Raw genomic sequence first — 24,899 nt, forward strand, 5'->3', positions numbered from 1 at the left:
TCACCATTGTTTTTGTTTATCTCCTGTTTCATAAATTACTTGTAAATTTCCATTAGCTGATATTTTGTTTACAGTTTTAGCATTTGGTCTTTTATTTTGTAAAGTCGTACCAGCTAATACAATGCGTACGTAATATTATGCAACAGCTAAAGAACATGAACAAACAGAAATTAATGCTAGCCTGATTTTGATGAAAATGTAGCTTGAAGGATACGCTAACATGAAGTAAAATGGTGGTTTTGTTTAGTTGGTAAGCTAATAAAGATGCTTAGGCTAGCTACTTGTTAGCTTAAAAAAAATAACATTTCAATATATATGTATACTAAACCTAAATCTGTAAGGAGATAAACACTGAAAAGGTGCTACTAAGCAATCTTAAAAATGGTCTGTTGCTAAAATGTAAAGAAGATGACCCTTTTACAGTGTGCTAACACCGCGTAACAAGCTAATATTTAGCTAATGAGCTAAAAGAGGTTTGTGTTCAGATAGAAAGGAACATATTTGAAAAACCTGATTAGCTCTTTGACATCACTTTTAACATTTATTCGTTCCAAAATAAACATATCTGGAGCCTTTTAGCCTTTATATTTAGGTAGTTATGAACTTACAATATGACAGCTGTTTGTCTTACTTTCATTACTTTCTAGTATTTCTAGTGGGTTATACTATTAGGCTGAATCAGAATTCTTACACCTATGGCTTTTCCCTATCCCTACATTTAGCCCTCCACACAATGAGTTATGGAAAAATACTGTCTTCAAGTTCAGACGTTGCTAACCCTTGATAGTCGCCAGTCCAAGTACGTCAGTACATAGCTGCCAGCGCTCGGAAAATACATAGCAACATCAATTTTGCTAAAAATAAAAGTCATTACTTTCGTTTAAATGTAAACTTCTGTGCTATAGAGCACACAGACGTCAAGAAATGTGTTTCTCCTCTGTGCTACAGTGGAGGGAAAGTTAGGCCTAAGTCCCTCCCCCTTCAAATGCCCCCACCATTGGAGGGGTAAGGGAAGAATTTGAATCTGGCATTTTTTCACTTACAGTTTTAGTATTTGGTCTTTTATTGAGTAAAATCGTATGATTTGCTAATGTTAGCTAGGTGCTCAATAAAGAAAAAAACTATATTTTTGGAGGCTAAAGCAAATATGTCATAATGTTAGCCTGTTTTTGATGAAAATCTGGTTTGAACGATACGCTAACATGTAGGAAAATTGACAATTTTGTTTAGTTATTAAGCTAACACTAAGAAACGGCTTGTGCTAGCCAGCTGTTAGCCTAAAACAAAATAGTTAAAATTTTGAAGACTAAACCTAGATCTGTAAAGAAATGAACACTGAGAATTATAGCATTGTTGAAAATTAGATGCTGGTGTTTAGCTAAAATTTAAAGATAACACTCATGCAGTGCGCTAACTAGCCAATGGGCTGAAAATAGGCTAAAATGGGTTAGTTTTCAGATAAAAAGGAACATTTTGGAACCTTTTTAGGTAAAACCTGACCTGACTTATGACAGCACACTAAACATATGTGTCCCAAAATACACCACAAGGAGCACCCTTTTGGCTTTTTTCTTTAACCTTAAACACAACCATACAAATATTTAACGTTTTTGTTGTCTGTTTCATTATTTCTCGTAAATTTCCAGTAGGCTGTACTTTTGTTTTGTGTACCGTTTTAGCATTTGTTCTTTTATTTTATAAAATCGCTTTAAAATTGCTTGATAAAGAAAACAAAACAATACTTTGAATGGTAAAAGGAAAAAGCCATCAATGCTAGCTTGTTTTTGATGAAAATTCAGCTTAAACGATACACTAACACATATGAAAATTGATGTTTTTTGTTTAGTTATTAAGGCGACACAAGAAATGGCTTGTGCCAGCCACCTGTTAGCCTAAAAATGCAGATTTAACCTTAATGTGAAGGGGTTGTACCCTGGTAAATTTTGGATTTTTACTTAACAAACTTAAATACTAGGATGTAGCTAAAATTGAAAGAAAAAAGTGATTTTTTTGTACAGGTCTTACAAGACTTTCAACAGTAGTGTATGGTTGTTGTTATGCTCCTGTTAAATGAGGTGAATTAGGTTAAAAGATCATTATTTTCTCTAGGGGGTCAATAACCAAAGTTGCGACTAGAACCACATGTTCGTCGCCATCTTCATCCAGCATTTTGTCAATTTCTGCTTGGTCTCTTTCCATATAGCTAAAGGGCGGAAAATTGGCGAAAACGTGTTTGCATTTGGATAAAAAGGAATACTTTAAGTCGTAATAATGTGTTAAATTTAACCACATTATAGAAAAATCAGGCACTTTTCTAACATCTTGTGGGTAACATGTAACGGAAGCTGTTGGCTAAAGTTTATATAAGTTTTTAAAGTTAAAAATTTTATTTTCTTGAACCAATAGATTAAAAAATTGTCAAAATCAGTCATAAATGAAACTATTCACTCAAAAGAGGTTTATTTGGATTGCATTATTCCCTGTGTTGAAGACGGTAATGTGTCCTTATTGACTTCTTTCCTACATTTTTACTTTTAAAATGACTTTAACTGGAATGCCTTTTAATTGATAGAGATTTCATTTTTAAATAGACAAGAAAAGATGGTTTTTCCTAAGTTTTCGTACTGTTTCCTGGCAGTTTATTTGGATTATATCTGTATTTTGGAGCCTTTTTCTCCAGATTTTTGCACAAACCTCAAGAGTTTGCTCCATTCAGGCTGTCCAATTTCTACATGTGATTCTGGCAAAAGCAGGTTATTCAAACCTGAGTGTCCCAATATTTCAGACAGAGCTCCGATCAAAAAGGAGCGTCCGGAGAAGAAAAAAAAAAAAACCCAATATGTTGCATCAACAGATTGCCCTCTTCAGAAGACAAAACAAGCTCTGTGGTTCTGGCATGGCGTGGGGACAGACTTCTGCTTGAGCTTATTGAATGGAGGGGTCCATCTGTACGCGGAGAAGCGGAGCGCTCCTCGTCCCAGAAGCTCCAATTTATTCTTTACAAACCCCTGAAGAAGGGGCAGGGCGGAGAGGAGAGGAGAGGAGTGACGGGCAAAGCGCAAACCGCTGAGAGCGCAGAGCAGCCGGGCCCGACAGAGCGGCCGCTCTGGGTGAGAAAGTGCCACATTTCACCGCAACCGCCCCCCTCCTCCTGCCTCCCTCACCCATCTCTGTGGCGCTTACGTAACGGCAGAGGCTGAGGAGTGACCATATGTCAGGAGGTGTGTGCAGACGGCGGGGGATTATACGCCGGCCATTAGCAGCGTTCGGGCCTCCTCATCATCATTCAGGTAGAGGCCTACTCGAAGCTCACTCGCTCCGTGTAAATTGGACAGGGAGGAAGAGTATGACAACAAACAGCCATATGTTCACAGCACGAGGAACAACATTTGGGCCTTTTTTGTGCTGCCTCACTCCCCCCCCCACCCCAATGTCTCCTTTATCCTCCCGTCGTCAGGCATCCTCCCCTCCGCTGGGCGTGTGTCCCCGCCGTTCTGAAGGGTTCTCGTGCTGCCGGAGCACAAAGCCAGGTCCATGTGTTGAAATGCGGCCCCCGGGATGGACCGCATTATCCCTGCCTCCTTCACCAGCAGGGTCCCGGGGCTCGGGCTGGCTCGTGGCCCTTTGTCTGCAAACAGATGGAAATGGGCAGAGAGTGAGGAGGATGTGTGTGTTGGAGAGGAGGGGGGGGGGGGCAAAAAGAGTCAGTCTGTTCTCATTAAGTGCCCCCTCCCCTCAAAACAATGCGTCAGCAGCCACGCTCTGACCATCTGTATCGCCCGTCAGAAGGTCCGAGTCAAAAAAAAAAGGGACCCCCAACCCGTTAAGACAGTCAAAGTCATTGGGTTCAAATTTGGTTAAGATTCTTTAAATCCAATTGTTGGGGCTTTTGTTGAGGATGTCCCACTGGAGGTGTGTAGATGGATAGGGGGGGGGTTCACTCAGCAATCTCCTGCTGTCTCCCCTTTTTGGAGCCAATTTAGAAACAGTGATTCATGAAAACATTAAGGAAGCATTATCTCCGCTTTAATCCCCTGTTTTTAATAACCGGGAAGAGAATTATCTGCTTATGTCCGACCCGATTTAAGCCTCTTAAGCTAATGATTCACAGTTTTTAGCAACTGACCGTGCCCCTTTTTTTTTCTAAAAGAGCAAAAACATCTTTAGACGTCTGTCACATCGACACTAAATTCTATTTCTTCTCATAAAAGTGGGAAAAAAACTGTCATATAACTTTTTCTGCTACAAAATAGAAAATAAAAGTCATAAAAGGCAAGTTTGAGCCTCACAAAAAAGTTTTGATGTGTTAAAAATCAACTTTTGATTTCTTTTCAAAGCATTCCCATAGTGTTTTAATTATGATTATATCATTTCTAAGACATAGTTTCTGCAGAGCGGCAGTAGTTCAACAGAATTTCACCTCTAAGTAGTGGGCAGGACCATTGGTGCAGAAAAAAAACACCCGCCCCCTCTTCCCATCCGCCTAGCTGAGAGCTCTCTGTTTACACGCTCACCCATTAGCTTACATCACATCACACCCCCAACCTAATATTACTATAGTGGCTCGAAAGAGAAAAACACCTTAAATACTAAAAAAACTATCTAGTGCCCTTAATTTTAAAAGCAATTCAGACACAAAAGCCTCGGTTCCACTGAGCAGTCCGGTCCATTATTTTGTAGGGCTGGGTGGATAAAATCGATTAATCAATCTAACCTAATAGATCAATCTTCAATCCATAAAAGAAAAGAAAATAAGACGCAATTTCAACGTGGATGGTTTATTGAAAAAAAACTAAGTTAAAATATTCTTTTTTAATATATAAATTGCTCAAACGCAATGCATTGTGGTCTATATTTGCCTATCTAGTTGCCCACTTGTTCTTCCCAGAGACTTCTGGGAAATTTCTCGATGATTCAATTTTGGAATTGAAAATTCGGACAGCATTAAAAAAGAGCAAACGCTCTAGTGAAGGAACGAATGCATACATGGATCTAGTTGTCTACAAGTGGATGCACCAGAAAGGGGGCGGGGCAGGAAGCTTATGGCCCGCCCACTTTATTTTCTACATCACAAATACAATCTTTTTCAAACTACATTTTTTGTCTGCTCCTGATTTACAGCATTTTAAAGAAATCCTGCAATTTTATGCCTTATTTTCTTTACATGTCCTCCATCAACAGAAAAACGCAATAGAACATGTTAAAAAATATTTTTTTAATTAATTTTGGTCCTGATTTTTTCCTACACAAAAAACTTTTCAAAACTTTTGAGGATGTTTTTTTTTTTTTGTCAAACATGGGAAGTCTCCTCCCTTTCCTCTGCCCCCACAAACTGCGTCTCCTCCCCACTTCGTCTTCATTTTTTAACACACTTTCATTTTTTTTTTTTTCCCACCATATTTACCGACACCCCCTCCTTACCAACACCCTCGCCGCCGCCTCTAAACTCATAAAGTCCGTGTCTTTGGGGAGGGATCCATCCATCTTCAGGACACCAAATCGAATTGATCCCCCTCCACCGCCACCCCCGCCCCGCTTCCTCCCCTGTGCGGGCCATCTGGGTGTGTGCAGTCAAAGGATGAAAATGTGGCTCATTTAGATGTCATCAGGTTTAACTCTGGATACTTTATTTTTTTTTCTAGAATAAAACTTTATTGATCATTATCTGACTTAACGACATATTTTTAAATCTTTAACAGTAAATTAATTTTTCAGACAAAACCCCTGAATGAAGTAGTTTAATTTTTTTTAAGTAGCATCTGTTTGCCAAAGCTCCTGGGAAGCACTGACAGCACTGCACCACATGGTGGCACTATAACCTCAAACTACACTCATTTAATATTCTTAGGACAAATATGCATTTCATGTTTTCAAAAAGCAGCAACACATTTGATTTTAACCATAAAAAATTCACTTTGTTCACGCTAAGCTGGACTTATGCAAATGTGCCGCTCAGTTTCACCTCGCAGATCGGTGTTTGTTTGCCCCTTTACAGGAGTAAGAGGGGGAAGCTCAGGGGTCGTGGCCCAGTCATGACCCCCTCTGTGTTCTGGAGGGGGTGAACTATAGCTGACGGTGCGCGGAGTGGTGTTGGGTAAAGAGGCATTTCAAAGGCGAGCGAAATATTGATTCATACACTGTGGTGTAATTTGCTGGGGGGCTCTGTTGCTTTGTTACAGAGACGATGATGATGATGGTGAGCTGCTTTCGTCTTTGTGGCACAAAAAGATGAAGAAGGGCGAGGCGGCGCCAATCGGTCGGGTTGAAGCGGTGTAAGGTCACAACAGCATCAAAGCTGAGATTATTAAGAATAAAATTGTGAATTTAAAAGTTTGATTTAAAAAAAAAGACAGTTTGTATACATTTTTTTCCTTAAAAATATATTTAAAAATAATATGTTTGGAGACTATTGTACAAAATCAAAACCAAAATATAATTCCTGTTATACTGCATGGTGGTGACAGCACCATGATATGGGAACTTGCCAAAAAAGTTGTTTCAAAATCTGATGGCATATTTTTTTATTTTAAATAGCCCCCAACTTTACAAACATACAAATAATAATACAGCTGCAGGAGAAAATATGTGAACCCTTTGGAATTACTTGTTTTTATGCATATACTGGACGCACGATTGTGTTCAATAAAAATATAACAACATACTTTAGTGTGATTTAAGCAGGCAATGTTTTTTTTTTCGATTTTTCTTTTTTTTCGAAAATACACATTTTGTTTCCATTTTGTATAGAAATTGAGGTACTCCCAAAGGGTTCACATACTTTGTCTGTAGTTATAACCAGGTTCTTTGATTAGGATCCATTTTTATTGCTACAATTGTCTGATTTTTTCGAAATTACACTTAAACAAGTACAATTGTAGCACCTGAAAACGACTTTTCCACTTCTCATATGCAAGCGAACCCTGGTGCAGTTCACTTGCAGTGTGAAAGCAGGTGGACCACAAATGACAAAAAAACAAAAAAAACACAAACACATGTAACTAATGTGGTAAAATGGAGAGGTTTAGTCTTTTACAAACACAAGCTAGTCAGTGCAAATTGAGAGCAGGAAGAGCGTTTGACCTTTGATTGGTGGATCGCAGGTTCAAATTGTGTCAAAGTGTCCTAGAGCTAAACGTTGAACCCTACATTGCTCTTGGTGCTTATAGGTTGGTGCCAGCGGAGATGTCAACTGTGTGAATGGATGAATGGGACTGTGGTTGTAAAGGGTTGTAGAAATATCAGTGATCTGCAGCCTTTTTCAGTACCGACCGGTTTAAATTAGACAATATTTTCACGGTGCGGTCCGGTCCGAATGGGACCGAAGTTTGTATTTTTAACCTGAAAATCTATTTTCAAAATAAAATGCGACAGTAAAGAATTTAGCTTAAAAAAAGTAAAAAAAAAAAAAAAATCAGTCATTTTTTTTTCTATAAATGAAGATTTAATGAAACAAAGAAGTTGTTTCTAAACTGAGAAAAATTGAATAAAGAAAACATTAAACTATTTTTTTCCTATAGAATGTCATTTTAACACTCAATCCAGACTGATTATCTTTCAGGGCTAAATGATTTATCATATTTTGTCTTCATATAAATCCTCATTTTTTGGGTATATTTTCAACACAAAGAAACATTTTTGGTGCTAAACGTAACAACTTTATTTGATTGAATCTTCATTCTCTGTAAAATGTTTGCGTCTGGTTTGAACTTTGCGATGAAGATTTTTCCTTTAACGTCAAAGTTGAGGCTAACAAGCGTAGGCTAGCTTCAGCTACGTCTGACTTTTAAGGCGTGACGGATATATTAAGCAAAATAAAATGTTGCAACCGTTGCTAAATTGGTATTTTCTGAGTATAATATAAACGTGAATCCGCTGTCTCCAATTTTATTATGTGTGCGTGTGAAATTTAAGAGTCTGCCGCCGCATATTAGCCAGAGCGGCTTCTGCTACATGAGAACAACTGTCTCAATAATTCCATACGACACGGAATACTCCTGTTTTCGTCTGTATACAGCAGCTTTATTGTTCTTTGAAGTTGAAGAATCTTCTTTTGTTTCTTCTCTGGCTCTTTTCTTCCTTTTTCAAAATATGTTTGGTTTTTGTTAGCTTTTTAGCTAGCAACCTAGGTAGCCATGCAGGCTTAAGTCATGTGACCAAGACGGATGTTGTGAACAGAATCCATCAGTTTTCCCAATAAAACTCCCTTCAGAATCAGTAAATAAACTAAATGGATATCATTTAAGCTAGCATAAGTATTTCTGTCGGCGTACCCGTACCAAGTGACCCAGGGATATGTACCAGTCCCCAGCCCGGGGGTCAGGGACCACGGCTATAGAAAACTGACAGGGAAATATGAAAGGCCTTCTTTATCTATATTTATTGTTGGGTTGTAAAATTTAAAAAAGACTGTGTAGTGCCACCTATTGTACGCAGATATTTAGTTTTGTTCTATAATGCAGGACTTATTTTTGTATGAGGGTTTGAGCTTTGAGAGTTTAAACAAGAGAGAAAAGCGAGAAAATGTGAGGGATTTTATAGCCTATAACAGGGGTGTCAAACTCAATCGCACAAGGGGCTATAATCCAAAACACACCTTAGGTCGTGGGCCAAACAGGATTAGCATTTATTGAAAACTCTAATACCACATTTTTAAAACTCTAAAACCGTAACTTTTTAAAATAATTTTGAACTAGATATACAGCATTACCAACGATAATACTAGTGTGAATGCTGTAAGCCGAATGTGGCTGCTGATAATGCTAGTGCTGAGAGCTGAAAATTGGTTAGCCAAAACAGCTAGCGTGTAGCTGAAAAAGTAGCTAAACTTCAAACTAGCCTAAAGAACTGAAAAAAGCCTAAATTATACAAAACAGTTAGCATGTATATATTAGACAAACTCCAAAATAGCTTAAAAAAATGAAAAAAGCCTAAATTAGCTTAAACAGCTAGCATGTAGCAGAAATATTAGCTTAGCTCTAAAATGAACAAAAAAAGAAAAAAATCCCAAATTAGCTTAAACAGCTTGCGTGTAGCAGAAATTTTAAGTAAACACTAAAATTCACTTTAAATTTTTTTTAAAAGCCTAAATTACCTAAAACAGCATGTAGCTTAAATATTAGCTAAACTCCAAAATAGCCTAAAAAATATTAGTAACTGCCAAAACAGTCCATAAAGCTAGCGGAATGCCAATTTTTAAAACTTTAAAACAACTTTAAACATAATTATAAATAATAAAAAGGAAGAGTTATTATTCCAGAATTAATCAACTTAAACCTTAAATAACTTTCAATATTTTACTCTCCATAAAAATATATTTTGTCAGAATTATACAAGTTAGAAATGAGCTCAAGATAACATCGGCTCATTAATAACAATAAAATAAAAAGATCTGGAGGGCCGGATATAATTACCCGATGGACCTAATGCGGCCCCTGGGCCTTGACTCTGACACATGTGGCCTAAAACATCTGTATGACTTTGCAGGAACCCTAACCCAACCCTAACCCAAAAGACAGGTAGAATTAGGTCTATTAAGCTTTAGCACAAATAGGTACAAAATATTATAACACACAATCACACATTAGATACCACAACCACAACATGGTTGTTAGTTTTGCCTTTCATACAAACTTCTGACCTTTACAGAGAAGAGCCATCTTGAAGCAAACAAAAGATTTTCAATTGTGGTTGTCACCAGCATCAAAGGAGGAGAAGTGTTTGCTTACATTCTCCTCTCAGAAGCCATCTCAAGGCCTGGTTGGCTTCATTGTGCGTCTTTCAGTGACTGTGTCTGCTATCGCTCCACCTGTTTGCTTAGTTCCAGCCAGCGAGTAGAAACTGTTTACCTTGTTCGGCCTCGTGGACCGTAACAAAAACACCACCTTGAAGAAAGGAAGAAGACTTTTATCGAAATAGTGTCATTATTGAATACTTTGGAGACACTGCTTAGGATAAAATCCTATTGCTTTGCATATATATATATATATATATATATTTTTTACTACTAAATTGATTTTATTTAGCAGGTATGGCTCTCATAACTACATTCCTGAGATGAGACATCTCCCTGCAGAATGCTCACTTCCACTTTGAGCTCACGACGAGCCCCTAGCGGCGTGTTTCGGCACTGCATCCGGGAAGCTCAGCCCCCCCACCGGAGAAATTCCTGACTGCCAGGGTGATTCCTGCGGTTTCCAAGGGGCTACTTCCTACTGTACCTAATCTGGAGCTGTGGAGGAACTACTTTACAACCTGTGGATGAATTATCAACCAGCGGGATGATATCTCCGGCGATAAAAGGTGAGTTATGGTGTAATAACTCCCCCCTTTATCATGTTTATACTGCAGCGTGAGCGTGGACTTGCCGTCTTGAAGGTTTTCACGTCAATTTCTAGAAATGCTCAGAAATGTGGGAATGCTTTTCGAAATGTATGTCTTTCCCCCATATCTCTCCTGTCCTCTTGATGTTTTGTCGACACGCCGGATGCGTGTATTTGCTAGAAAACATCCGGGGAACACGCCCTGGCCGTCTACCTGTTCGAACTTCATTTGAATTCCCCCCAAACTGCGGCGCGATCAACGGTCAGGCACTAGAAAGTTAACGCGCTCGTGCGCCCGCCGCGCGCGCGGCGTCGAGTTGCTGCGCCCGCCGGTGAGGCCATGTACGCCGGACAAACGCCTCCCCAAATGAACCCGGTCTATGTGGGGAGGAAACGCACCGGACTAAAGGAGGGGGGGAGAAGTTCACTGTGCCTGGCACGGTTGGGCTCGCTCCGCTTTAGCCCGGCCGGAGTGCCGCAGCTCAGCTGTAAACTGTAACCTGCGGCGGCACACTCCACGCGGATTGATATTTGGAAAAAACGTTCACAAGCACGCCAAAACACGTGCTTTTAATTCATTTTTTGGCGGTTTGTGTTTTAATTTAACCACAATAAACGGGTTTGTTTGGTGGGGGGTTGTCAGGTAATGAAAGGGGGACTGCTGAGGCCAAAAGGGAAACCGGGGAGTTTCCTGCCTTGGAGGTCCGCCCGCCTGCCTGCCGGGTCACAGGTAGGGTGGGGACGCGTTAACCTGCTCCAGAGCTCCACTTGTGGCTTCAAGAGTTCGAGTTTAGTGGCTTTTACGGGGATTTATTTATCAGTTTAGACGATAAAAAGTTGTTTTAGCAGGTGTTCAAGAAAACCACATGAAAAAATCGTGTAGAGATATGATTTATTATAACTAGCTAAAGAGACACTCCGTTATAATTTCTTAGCATGTTCTTGTTACACTTTTCATCAAACATTTTTTAAACAAAAAAATCCCTTAAAATGTTATTTCTAAGTATTTATTTATTAAAATCGTTGTGAACCTAAAGTTACCATCGGAAAAAGCTTGTAGGTGTGACGTAGAACCTACTACGGCAACCCACAAGGTTCCTACTTCATTCAATTCCAAAGACATGTCCAAATTCTCACCCTAATCCCTAACTACCAAAAAAGTATCCTGCATTACTTTTTAGTGCACTGGATTTTAAAAGAAACTCGGACACCATGCTCACTACTTTTCTTTCAGTTTTTTAAACACTGGATAGGACATCACCAATTTCACAATATGAAAATCTAATCAATTAGAATATTTCCGGACCGTCTATTTGTGACTAAACTGTGTTCTGATGATGAAAATGTGAATGATTAATAAAAATAAAAAAAAATTACATTTAAATACGTTTTTATTTTGAAAAAAATTGTTTGAGCACAATGGATTGTGGTCTGTATTTTCTAATGTAGTGACCATGGATGTACGCTAGTTTTCTTCTGAGACTTCTGGGAAATTTCTAGGGCACTCGATTTTAGAATTGTAGATCCAGACAGTACTAGAAAATGACGAACACACCATATTGTGAGTAGTGAAGGAATTCTGACTTGATGGTAGACAATATGGCGGCTGAAAATCATTAGCTGGAAGCAGAAATTGTCAAACATCATTAGGCGGAAGCAGAAATTCTGCAAGATTACAAACTAAGTTGTTGATGCTTTCATTAAAACTTTTTTTTTTTTTTTTTTTTTTACTTTTCTTGATTCGCTTAAAATGTGTCAAAAGAGGGTAAACGCTTTATTAAAGGATATTAAGAAAATGTTTAAAGGTTCAAGCTTAAAGCACCAAAAATACATAAATGTAACTGTTAGGGTTGCTGGTTATATTAGGCATTTTTGACCAAAGACAAGAGTATTTTCCAAACGAAATGTTCTGCGCATGCGTTTAGGGGGTGTTCCGTTCTGGGCTTCCTTTTTTCTAATGATTCTCAGCCGCCATCTTGTCTGCAACCAGGTCCCCCTCTTCCATTCTGATGCATCCGGTTGTAGACGACTAGATCCATGTACGTCTTAATTTTTCTCGTTTGAGCTTGCATCTAGTCCAAAACTGTACAGCTGGTTAGCTCCAATATTATTCACCATTTTTGTTGCATTGCTAATGTTAGCTTGAGGGTGTGAGGGGCTGTATGCTAGCGGGAGAGCGCGTAAACAGATGGATGATGGGAAGAGGAGCAGGCTACAGTCCTGCCCAGAACTTTGACGCGAAATTTTTGAAGAAAACACTACCATTCTTCAGAAAAGTTGCTAGAAAACGACACAAATTTTAAGATTTTAGCTAAAAACAACAATCATAACTAAAAGACCACTGGGAATGTTTTTTACTATGATTGGAGTGGGGAAATTGTAAGATCAATAAAATTCAATTCAGGAAGAAGTAAATTGTTTTGAATGTTTTAAGCTTTTTTTAAACATGTTTTGTTATTAGAAATTGCTAATATATTTTATAGTTTAAATGAATTCAATGCCTAATAAATCAGCTCCTAAACCTTCATTGACCAAAATTAAAACATATCGTCTTTCACAAAATAACATTTAGTAAACAACAATCTTGTGTTGGCAGCTCCAAAGATTTTTTGGTTTGATTATTAAAAAAAAAAAAAGTTAAAATCTTCAATGTAGTCAAGCTTTATGCTATGTTCGCACTGGGCATGTGAGGGTGATGGTGCAAATCGGTTGTATCTTGTTTCAGACTTTTTCTCTATTCTGAGAAATGAAAGATTTAGTTTCTTCTAATTCCATATGGGCAAAAACCGTAATTATTGATCAACTTTAAATGGCCGCACGTTTTGTATGTTAAGCTCAAAAACAGTCATGACAACTTGCATAGATCTGGATGGACGTGAGAAATTTCGAAGCCTGACCATAGACTTTTCATCACAAGTGGTGGCTTAAATGTTCGGAACAAAAAAGAACACATTTTTCTCATCAGAAATATGTATAAAAACATGTTTACAACACAACCCCTCCTACGTCAGTGTTATTAAAAGAAACATTTCTGTTTCGAAATCCCAGGCCGTCATAAATTCATCAATGTCCTTAACATAAATGATGTACGGCGCTCATCATCGTGCCAGACTTTTATGTTTGAAAGCAGGCTACCATCGGAGAACGCTTTGTTTCATGTCAACACAGTTTCCACTCCTGCAAGAGTATGTCAGGTCTGCATGAGATCAGATGGCTGACGACACCTTCAGATTTGGGGGGGTTTGTGCTCTGCAGTGGTGCAGCTGCAACTATTCAATGCAGTCAGACATGGTTTTGGAAAACTGATCAAATATACTATTGTAAATATGTTCTATTGTTACTAATTAATAGTCCTATTTGTCAAAAAAACAAATTATGGTTTAATGGAAACAGTGTAATTGCCCTTTTCTTTAACATTTCTGGAATTTCAATAAAGTTTTGAGCATATTTGTAACGCAAACTCAGCTTATATTGTCTAATAAGCTTTTTAAATAACAAAAAAAACATTTTATTATTAATTGATTTGGTTCATTTGAAAAATGCATCTGAAAAACAAAAGGAAAATACTAAACAAAAATATATAAATATAAAAAAATAAAAAGATGCCATCTTCTTCACATCATAATTACTGACATATTTGCGCTTATACATACAGTAGACACGTATCACATTGAATCTATTGAATGTACTGATTGTCAAAACAAGTTTAAATAAATGCTTTAAAGGGATTGGGAAGAAGGAAATATAAATAATTCCACCCCTAATATAGTTTCTTTATTTTTTTGCATAAATATGATAATCAAGTTCTTGAAATCTATTTAAGTTATTTTCCATCCAAGTGCAGATTAATTATCAAGTGACAACATGGAGCGCTTATTAATTATCATTAGAGGATATTATCGCTCTGAAGTACAAATTATTATAATTTATGAATGTTGGCGAAACTCTGAAAGGTTAAACTGTGTTTGAAAGACTTTGTTTGATGCAAGTATTTATGATCTCATGATAAAATTTAACTACAAATGCCTCTTATGTTCAGACTTGTATGTTCCTCTGTCATCTTCTAACTCACGAAGACGATCATGATTCAAATCTCATGATTCAGATCAGACACACGTCACTGCCGTCCTCTTCTGATGTTTGTTTAAAACAATTTGCCTTAAAATCAAACTAAATTGGCATCTGGACTAATGCATCTATTCTAATCCTAATTCAGGAGTGATTATAATAATTTGAACCTCTAACATTATATCCTTTAGTTTTCTTTATTTTCTATTTTTTTTCAATAAATTCCATATTTCTAACTTTAACATTTAAGGAGTTTTTATGTGACATTTTTAAATCTTGTATTATGTAGAGATCCAGTCTGACTTTTGATGTTTTATGAACATAAATTGGAAATATAATTAATCAGAATATATGATCCCCAGTGATGGAGCGGCCACTTATACCTGACATTAGCTGGATAGAGTTTGGTTCAAAAATGGATGGAAAAGATGAAACAAACTGATGATGGAGAAAGTTCTGAAAAGATAAGAAAACCATGAGAGCGTAATGTTTAAATCTGACAGTTTTCTGTTGCTGTAGAAACACAAAGTAGTTCTGATTGTTTGTATAAGAAGGAAAACCTAATCTGGCTTTAGAATAAACATGAAACAATTAACAGAAATGTAAATGAGTCAACGTTTTTTGGGGGGTTAAATAATTGGATAATTTAAAAAAATGTTATTTTGTTTGAATGTTTTTCGACTTCCCCTGGATGCTAAACAGAAGGCCCCTCCCACTTCTGTTTATGTCACATGCTCTAAGCATCATGGGAACAAAAAAGTACCAAATTATTAGTCAGACATTTTTGTAAATCACGTTGGATCAGAAAACCAGATGCTTGAAAAATCTGGCGACTGGGCGGGTCAAAGTCTCTCTTACCACTCTGCTCCCCATTTTCCTCTTCCTGCAAGCTAGCCTCTGGCTCTAAACTGTATGACCGGATTGATCTAATATTGGTGACCGTTATTTTTGAGCCGCTAATGCTAGCTTGGCGTTATAGGCTTGCGCGTGAGCGCGCAGACGAAGTTCAGGGTTTTACACTGGACTGTTTGGTTCATAATTTGTCATATAGGAACCGTTGACTCTTTATGAGAACTGGACTGAGTGATCCCGCCCCCCATTGTGTTCCCAAACAGGAAGTGGTTCAAGAAGTCAAAATCCCATTGATTTCTATTGAGAAATAAACAGTTATTGCTCAGTCATTCTATTTGTCTAAAGAACTATTTGTGCTCTGTTACCTTTGAATATCGTTGAAATGTTTGACAGATTCTGTGTAGCCTGCTTTCTAGTGGTGGGGTGTGGCCTTCCAACAAGTTCACTCCTGACTGATACGAGTGGTTGCCATAGAAATGATAACTCAGACCAACTCAGACCAAACACTGCTTACTTACGATTTCTGGTTCCAACATGGCAGCATTTGTTTCTTTTGTTTGATTTGGAAGCAAGCCATTTTCTATGGGTGACATCATATTTACATAGTCCAGTTCTCATTTACAGTCAATGATTATAGCTCTGGGGCAAACTGGTTAATTTTTATCTAAACGTTCTGGTTTCCTTGCAAACCAACAATGATGTGGTTCAGAAAAAGTGTGGAGAAACACTTCTTTTTCATCAACACCAAATGGTTGGTGTAAGTTGTTGATGTATTTAAGCAAAATGTCAAAAGGAAAAGTAAATTTGTTACCTTCACCAATAGTATTTTTTTCTACAACTCTAGTTTCAGACTTTCAAATCAAGATTTCTTATCAGCAGCTGGTCTGTTGATCTGATCAGGAAGTGCAAGCTTATTATAACTAGTTATTTAGTCAGAGTCATCATACTTAAGGGCTGTTTTTTTTCCTAATCTTGACCAGTTATCAACAAGACTGGTTCATCACAGTCAACTCAAGAGTTATCTCCCTGAATAATAGTAGGAACTCTCTTTTTTTTCCTTCTCCATCCAGACCCAACTTCTCTGGGCCTTAATCAGTGAAACTGGAGAATGTTGATTAGATTGCACAAATTGAGCGGCCCTCATTAGCTCCATCATGGCCAGCAACATGTGACTGGGGTCAGACCTCGGGAACTCGCCCGAGCATGTCTTATGACCGTCGGTGAGTTCTTTGAATCAGTAAAGTTGTTGTTTAGACCTCGACACAGATACATAGGGGTTTCTATTAGAGGTTACAGAGGTTGAAAGTGAGTGTTTTTTCTCTGCAAGATGTGGAGTAGTCATCCTAACCCTTCCACTCTCCTTAGCTTGTTTACATTATAAGTGGGGTCATCTGGACCCCACAAGACAGTGAACTTTTTTTTTTTATCAATGATTTTTGAGTTTCACTAATGTCCATGGCAGACATAAAATCCTGTCCACATTTGTCATAGAAGGAATCACACATCAATATGTGGTTGGAGTCATCTGGACCCCAAAGAGAGCGGAAGGGTTAAAAAAGGATTTAAAATAATAACTTGAAGCTTAGAAGCGTTGCAGGTGACAAAAAAAAATAAATCACACTCCACAAATTACCACAATTATTTGTTCATTTATGCCATTTCTGTAATTCTAACTACGTAAACACTTTATTAATGTAAAGTGTCTTACATCAGTGCAAAGCCGCTTTTCTCCGCGTCAGAATCAGTTGGTGTATGTTATTTACGCTAACACTTTGCTAAGTGTCATAAATCCGCTTTTTTTTAAATTCAAAATCAGTTGGTTTACGTTAATTGTGTAAGCACTTTGTTAATGTAAAGTGTCGTATATCCGCACACTTTTTTTCCACCTCTGAATCACTTGGTGTACATTAATTGCATAAACACTTTGCTAATTTAAAGTGTCATAAATCAGCGTAAATCTGCTTTGGACAATATCAATTCCCAGATAAAAAGAGGTTGCGTAAATGATTGAAGAGCTGCAATAATACAAAGAACGTTAACAAGCTTCTAAGTTAATGGGCTCATTTTGCGTTCCAGATGCCTAAAGGAAGTAATTGAGACTCCTTCTCAGACATTGATCCTGTCTTTAGACGTTCAGCCGCTCATCAGCTTTTTAGTGAGGCACCTAAAGTAACTGAGTCATGTAGCCACAGCTGGCTGACTAAAAGCTGTTGAATCTGCTGCTCAGCTGTAGAAATTCATTGCTGCATTTAAGGGGGTCACTAAGCCCAGATCCTGCTTTGATTCATCTGTGCTTAAGAGTCCCTAATGGCCTTAAGAATGCCAGTCCCATAAAATGTTCTTATTTACTCCTGGCTTGCACGCCAAAATCCTCTATGATCCCTTTGATCAGAGGCAGACGGAGAATAAACTTCTCTGGGTCAGTAAATGCATCATTTGAACATCATTTAAATGTCAAGAACTCGGATAAGGGTATGAATTGTGATGTAGAGTGGAGCAAAAACATATCTGAAAGGTTTTTAACGATTCTGCTGAACATCCCGTGAAAAGAAATGAGAGATCTGTAATGTTTAACACTGGTAAACTTCTACTATAAGATATTTTTACTTCAGTACTTTGTAATGTGATGCTTGTTGGTATTGAAAGTTTTCTGTAGAAAAGTTTGGTCCATTCCTCCATGCAGATCTTCTCAAGTGCTGTGATGTTTTGGGGCTGGTGCGAAGCTTTCTCCCCAGATTTGCTGTTGTATTGAGGTCCAGAACTACCTTGGCCACTCCAGAATCTTAAAATGTTTTTTATGTGGCCACTCTTTCATTGCCCGGTTGAAAAAATAATAAAACTTCAAAATGTTCACTTTTTGTGTTGTTACAATTGAACATAAACATGAATATAATGTGTGTAAAAAACAAGCATGTTGTGATCATATAAATATTCAAAATTACAGTTGCTCTGGCACAAATATTTAAAGAAATATAAAAAAAAAACACTCTGAAAAGACTATGTTATTGTTTCATTTTTGTGAGGTCACATATAATTGCATATTGATAAAGTTGTTAGTAAATTAATAAACGGGAATACAACTACTTGAGCAAATTTTCAACTAATTTCATTGAAAGTTATTATTGAAAATGATCACAACTTTTATTAAAGCATTTTGGAAAAAATGCCGCACCTTCCATCTTTTCTGCCTGAATTATTACAAAAAACTGTTGTGAGATTGTGGAGGGACTGTACCTCAATACAGACACAAAGTGTTGTAAACAGCAGAAGAAAAATCAAATAATTCAAGTAGCAGTCAAGTACACTGGTGCCCCTATCTAGCTCCAAAGGATGACAAATATAACGTTTTATAGCCTCTTCAAACGAAAATATAAGATTAATACTTCATGAGAAAGGACTAAATATCGCAATATTGGCACACTCCTAGTTGGAAGTGGGGTCATCTAGACCCCACAAGACAGCACGCTGAACTTTTTTAAAATTATTTTTGATTTTCACTGGTGTCCATGGCAGACCTGAAATCCTGTCTACCTCTGTCCACGTTTGTCTTGGGATGGATAACATGTCATTGTAAGACTTGGGTCATCTGGACCCATAAGATAGCACAAGAGTCTTCCTCAGGTGTACAATCTTGTCTCTGGTGTCCTTCGACAGATCTTGGTTACAATTGAGAGGTTGTAGGCTAATTGTTAAAGGGTATGGATAGGTGTCTTTTATACAGATAACCAGTTCAAACAGCCAGTATTATGTCAGGTAATGAGTAGAGGATAGAAGAGCGTAATAAAGAAGAAGTTATAGGTGTGTGAGGGACAGAAATTGTGGTTGCTTTGTGGGTCGAAACAGGTTTAAAATGTCTTTTCTAAGTAATTCCACAACCAAAATTGAGTTTACAATATGTACTTGTTCTGTTTTGGGTTAATCCATGTACGTTCAGTTACATTTGTATGTGGGAAGTCATTTTATTTTCTTATCTATGTTATTTTATCTCCATGAGAATACGGAATACATTCATGAAATCCTGCTGCCGTTTTCCAAAACAAACGAACAAGCCCTCAAGTCAGCAGGAGTCCTCGATTACTGCAAATATCCTGCACCCCCTCCCCTCCTTCCCCACCACCACTCAGGCTTTGGGGGATTTCATTTCATCTCCAAGGTCGCAAGATTTAACTGCTTCTTTTGGCCAATTTTCTGTGGCTAGCCAAAGAAAGAAACCACACGTATGAGGTCCAGCTTGTCCTCAGAGCCGACCTTCTCTGGGGATCAAGTCTGTGACGAATGAAGAACTAGTTAACACTCACAGTCCATCTTTCTTTTGGTTTTTTGAGAAGAAAAAGCAAAACAGTGAACAGGAGATGTTGTTTAACCTTTTTGAACCCGCTTTTCTTCTGTATATTTTTCTGCTTGAACTTGGACTCCAACACTCTTTTAGACTCATTCATCTTCTGTTTATCAGTGGCCCCTCATTGTTCAGGGGATTAGAGCAGTTGTTGGTGCAGGAGATGTCTCTGTGATGTATTTTAGCAGGGATTAATCACTACATGATCCAGTCAATCGAGTTATCAAGATTTTCCTGGTCAATGGTTAACAAAAAAACAGGTTTGACTCATCCCAGTACAATATAGTAGATGGTAGTATACATTCTTTTACTGGTTTGATATCCACGGATAAAGCTAAAAACGTATCTGATATTTTTTGCTGTTTGTCTTATTGAGCCAAATTTTATGTTTTGTGCCATGGATTTATAAAAAACAACTAAAACAATGCAATAAGTCATTGTAATTGATGTTATAGTGCTTTGCATAAGTGCGCCTTTTCATGTTTACAGTAGAAGCTAATTGCAACAATACAGTTTGCTCACGGTGCGATACATACCTCGATATGAGCGTCACGGTTCAAAATGTATTGAGCAAGAAAAATGAACCCGGAAATCCTACTATTCTACAGATAATGATTTATTTTGCAAAGAGAATTACCATTGAGATTATTAAAAGTGCACAGTTCTTTGCACTTATCGCAGAATCACATTTAAATAGAACTATTGTATACTTGTAAACATTACAACTAATAAGAGCTGCAACAGTTTAAGCAGTTCTCTTAAGTTTTGACAGCTGGATGTCAAACACAATCTAAACTGAACCAATTTAAAATGTTTAGAATTGACTTACTCGTCCAAATAAACAACAGTAACCCAAGTAAAGTGCCTTATTCCTTAGCTGTTAGTCCGTTGTTCATGTACCTTAATTTTTTTTTTGCATAAAAATATGTATCTCACTTGTCTTCCGCATTTAGCTAAAACCTTTACTATCCGACTACCATAGGAGGGGCAAGGTAGTTCCGGCAGGGAGGGGGGAGAGTGGGCGGGGATTTATTGCAGCAGACACCATTAAGGCACCTCAGAGTGGTACTAAATAAATGAAATGCGTATTGTGAAAAATGTATTGAATTGTCGAATGCGCATTGAACAGTTCGGTTTTATATTGAATATTGTTGCATCTCTAGAAGCTAACCGAGCCAAAACCTCTGAACAAAACGCTAGCCCAACATGGTTGAACGAGTCCTACCTGAATATGAAACTAAATATTCATATTAGCCAAATAAATTGTTCTTTAGGAACAAATTTACTACAGTAAAAAACAGCTAAATTTGCTTTTGTCCCTTTAACCCTTTAACACGGGATTCTTTAGCTAAAGAATTAACGTTCTTTAAATTACCATAACTCTTCAACCATTAGGACAACTAACGTAATTCCAAGGGGTTTTGAAGCTGATAAAAGCATCTTTCTGCCAATATCTATTAGTCGTGAAGTGTTTATGCAATTAACGTAAACCATCTGTTACCAGTTTGGGTCCAGTACCGCATCTGGTCCAGTGTTGGGGAAGGGTCAGAGTATGAGTACTCTTACCGGGTTTGGGTACCAGGTTTGGGTACCGGTGTGCTACGTGTCGTGGTACTGGACCGGTTCGCCAGCATCAATAATCCCCAAAAAAGTTCAGTCTGAAAACAACCAAGTGGACCCTGGTCTAGGACCAGATACCGTCCTCGGACCCATCTTTCAAGGTGGTCTTGGTTCGTTCCTCAGTCCGAATAGACTACGTGCTCCGAGTATTACAGCTGAACCGAAATTATCACTCTAGCTGGTCATTATGGGATGTAAACACAGTAGCGGAGCAACAATGTGGCAGAACAACTTAGATGACTAGAGACTCACGCTGTTTTCCTGACAACCTTATCAGTGCGCCTTCTTAGTCGTTGTCTCCCTGGTAACGGTCTTTCAGAATGTCTCCACCGTACCAAAGTAGTAGTAAAAAGTGTTGCACCTGACGTTACAGACATTCAATTGGTTAGGGAAAAATGAAGTTTGAAAAAGTAAGCTATCCCATCAAGGATTGTTCCATTTTTCTTTCTCTCATTGCTTTGTCCCTCTCTAGTAATTCCTGGCCTCAGAGATCTTTAGTCACATGGTTTTGTTTACAAGCTCTGGTCTGGAGCAGAACTGTCCAGTAGATCTGAAGATAGATCAAACGCAAGGATCAAGACTCGATCCGGACACAATTAAGCAGACTAGGCTTTTCCAGTCTGACTAAACTGTAAGAAAAGGCCTACTAGCCCTCTGTTGTATACTGATGAGCGCTTTATTGATATTCCTGATTGAAATTTATGTTGCTAACATTACTTTTTTAAATCAATACTTACATTTATTGAAATCCTTACCCCACATGTGAAACCATAGAGTACAGTCTGTAGGTGAACACACCAGGGTTTACTTGCAGGTTAATGAAGTTTTCAGTAATTCTGCTACTAAACAAATAGATGCTTTAACTACATGAATTATCCTGGTGTTCCATTCTTGTCCATTCCTAAAAGTACATTGTGAAAGTGAACTACACTTAATAAAGTTCTGTTTGTTTGGGTTTTGTTTACACGAAAGTGATTTGTAGCATCTCTAGCTTCTAGATTGGTATGAATGGTTATAATCCCTGGTTTTCTAATAAACCATTTTCTTTAAAAACATATAGTTCGTATTTCACAATTGATTTACTAAATTAAAAATAATTGGTTAATTTAAAATGGTTTTAACTCAGAAAATATGTTCTTAGCACGATGCTTGAGAAAACCCATTTGGGAGTCGATGTTTCACCTTTTGAGGTTTTTTTTAGTCATTCTAATGAGTTTGTTGAAAAAAGTGTCACAACCTTTAAGAGTCAGTTAAGCTGTATGTACGTTCCCCCAAAACATGTCTCTCAGTCTTCACAACTGGGTCACGTTGGTGCCACATTATATTTTTGGACTCACTTAGGTGTGTTTTCCGTTAAGAGCTTGATAAGAAGTGCAGTTTGTGTGCTAAATGAGGCTTGATGCCTTTTTTCCTGGGAATTCTGATGGTAGCAGAGCAGTGAAGCTGTTGGCTGAGTTTCTCATCACCTTTAAGGCAACTGGAGCCATAAATCAGCCATAAATCAATTTGAGCTTTAAGTATTGCCTGTCAGCTCGGCTGCTGAAACTAAGCTTTAGATCAACAAAAATAGGACATGTGACCATTTTCCATTCGGGCGTGACTCAGAAATGTCGAAGTTCACATTTGGACAGGAGGGAAAATCCGATTTAGTTTCGACTTTAGTTAGTTTTTAACTACCCGTGTCTTTAACGTGGTGTTGAGACGTCCCGCAGGTTTAAGACATGAAAGCCTCCAGGGTCTATGAGTCACATCTTACCATGCCTCCTCAGTCGGGCATTTTACAAGTCTTAGCTCTAGTTTGCCACATGTGACTCAAGCACACAGATGACTGTAGTTTTATGAAGTGTTGAAAACCACCTATGATCAAACCAGTGACATGCATTTATCTGAGAAGTCGTTGGGCTTGAAAATGGGAAGTTAGTTTTATTGGTTAGCCTAAGCCAGGGGTCTGCAACCTGCGGCTCTTTTATCTCTTCATGGTGGCTCACTGGATGAAAAAAGATAAAATAATTGTAATTTTCAAAGAAGTTAGAGTTTAGCTTCTATTTTAGAAACATGCTAACGTGTTTTTTGTCCACTGGAGGTTTTAGCTAATGTATTAGAAAAAATCCTGATGTTTTCAGCTAATTTGTTATCCACTGAAGTTTTTCTGGGATAATTAATAATTTAGCTTCTACTTTAGCAACATGCTAACATTTTTGACTTATTTAGTTTACTGAGGAATTTGAGGCTAATATGGAGTTCAGCTAGGAATTAAACAACAAGCTAGCATTTTTGGGTAATTTGGCCTCTAATGAGTTTTTTATGCTAATTTGGAGTTTAGCTGATATTTTAGCAATATATGCTAACATTTTTGGCTAATTTGTTATCTTCTGGAGTTTTAATCCGAATTTAGAGTTTAGCTTTTCTTTCAGCAACATACTAACATTTTTGGTTGATTTAATTTGCTGAGGAATTTTATGCTAATTTTGAGTTCTGCTAACAATTAAGTAACAAGCTAGATTTTTTGCTAATTTGGCCTCTACTAAAGGTAAAAGGTAAAGAAACGGCCCCTTCTAGGTTTTAACCAGTAGAAAACGAGAGCAAATGGCTCTTTTACTGTTTAAGGTTACCAACCCCTGGCCTAGGCTAACTGACTGTGGAAAAAAATCAGTTTTTGATAACCCTTGGAACGTTAATGCAATTAGCCTAAACTAACTGATCGTGACGTCAAGAAAATCAGTTTTCATAACCCTTGGAAAGTTTACGCAGTTGACTTTAACCACTTGATCGTGACGCAGAGAAAAGCAGTTTTTCGTAACCTATCGAACGTTAACACAAGGCTAAGTGATTGTGACGTGGAGAATATCAGTTTTTCGTAACCCTTTGAGCGTTTATGCAATTAGCCTAATCTAACTGATTGTGATGTGGAGAAAATCAGTTTTTGTTAACCCCTTGAAAGTTCACAAAATTTACGTAAACCAACTGACTGTGATGTGGACAATAGCAGTTTTTCATGACCCTTTGACCAAAACCCTCTGACTTACTCGATTAATTTAATTTCAGCGTAGAGTGTCGCACCGATATGCAACTTTTTATGAAAAACCTGTTGAAGACTTACATTAGTTGGAACACTGCGCTATTTGCTGTCGCCGATGACAGCTCTTGTATCAACACTTTGACATCGGATATGTCGGCGGCGACATCTAAGTAACAATGTTACTTTGGTGTGTTCTAAGGGCTTGTGACTTTGGAAGGGTGGTAAATGAGAACAGCCGAGTGGAAGGCCATTACAAATAAAAGCATTCAAAGTGCCTTTTTCAAACTGTTTTATTATTGTTGTTAACATTTAACAGCTGTTCTTTAACCTGAGGTGCTCAAACTAAATTATAAAGAAGCCTTTATTGATGATTTTTTTGTCTTTCTCAATAATGATGCAAATAGTGAAGCCCCTGACCTACTGTAGCTATTCGCCTTTTTGGCAATCAACTTGAATTTGCTGAATTCGACGTCCAGAAAAGAGTCTTTAAATATTGGTTTTGCACCTAACTGAAACTCATTAATGCAACTATAAATGCAGGTGTTGCAAATTGACGCAAAGCCGTTTTTTTCCGCCACAGAATTTGTTGGATTTGGAATGGTGTAAACCAGGGGTCTCAAACTCGCGGCCCGCGGGCCATCTGCGGCCCGCAGGATGATGATTTGCGGCCCCCGTCTTCATATGA

General features: G+C 37.9%; 1 protein-coding gene and 1 long non-coding RNA gene across 5 annotated transcripts in view; one reads left to right on the plus strand and one right to left on the minus strand.

The window, feature by feature from the left end:
• Positions 1-1,980: 1,980 nt before the first annotated feature.
• LOC112160123 lies at positions 1,981-10,890 on the minus strand. 2 transcript variants are annotated; one of them, XR_002921610.2, is made up of 3 exons: positions 10,719-10,890; positions 9,726-9,881; positions 1,981-3,628 (listed from the first exon to the last, which is right to left on the minus strand). It is a non-coding gene; the product is annotated as an uncharacterized LOC112160123 (long non-coding RNA). The 2 variants fall into 2 exon arrangements; XR_002921609.2 differs by lacking the exon at positions 10,719-10,890 and adding an exon at positions 10,082-10,209.
• Positions 10,162-24,899, plus strand: part of vangl1 (VANGL planar cell polarity protein 1) — a 65,282-nt gene continuing 50,544 nt past the window's right edge. For 2 of the 3 annotated variants that reach the window (XM_024294497.2, XM_024294498.2), the window contains exon 1: positions 10,900-11,049. In XM_024294497.2, coding sequence (XP_024150265.1) covers positions 10,966-11,049 — 84 coding nt within the window. In that variant the 5' untranslated portion in view covers positions 10,900-10,965. Of the gene's footprint in view, positions 10,300-10,899; positions 11,050-24,899 lie in introns of those variants that run through there. The other variant, XM_036215687.1, reaches the window with a different exon arrangement.

The sequence above is a fragment of the Oryzias melastigma genome, linkage group LG2, assembly GCF_002922805.2.
Source record: "Oryzias melastigma strain HK-1 linkage group LG2, ASM292280v2, whole genome shotgun sequence".
Classification (NCBI taxonomy): Eukaryota; Metazoa; Chordata; class Actinopteri; order Beloniformes; family Adrianichthyidae; genus Oryzias; species Oryzias melastigma.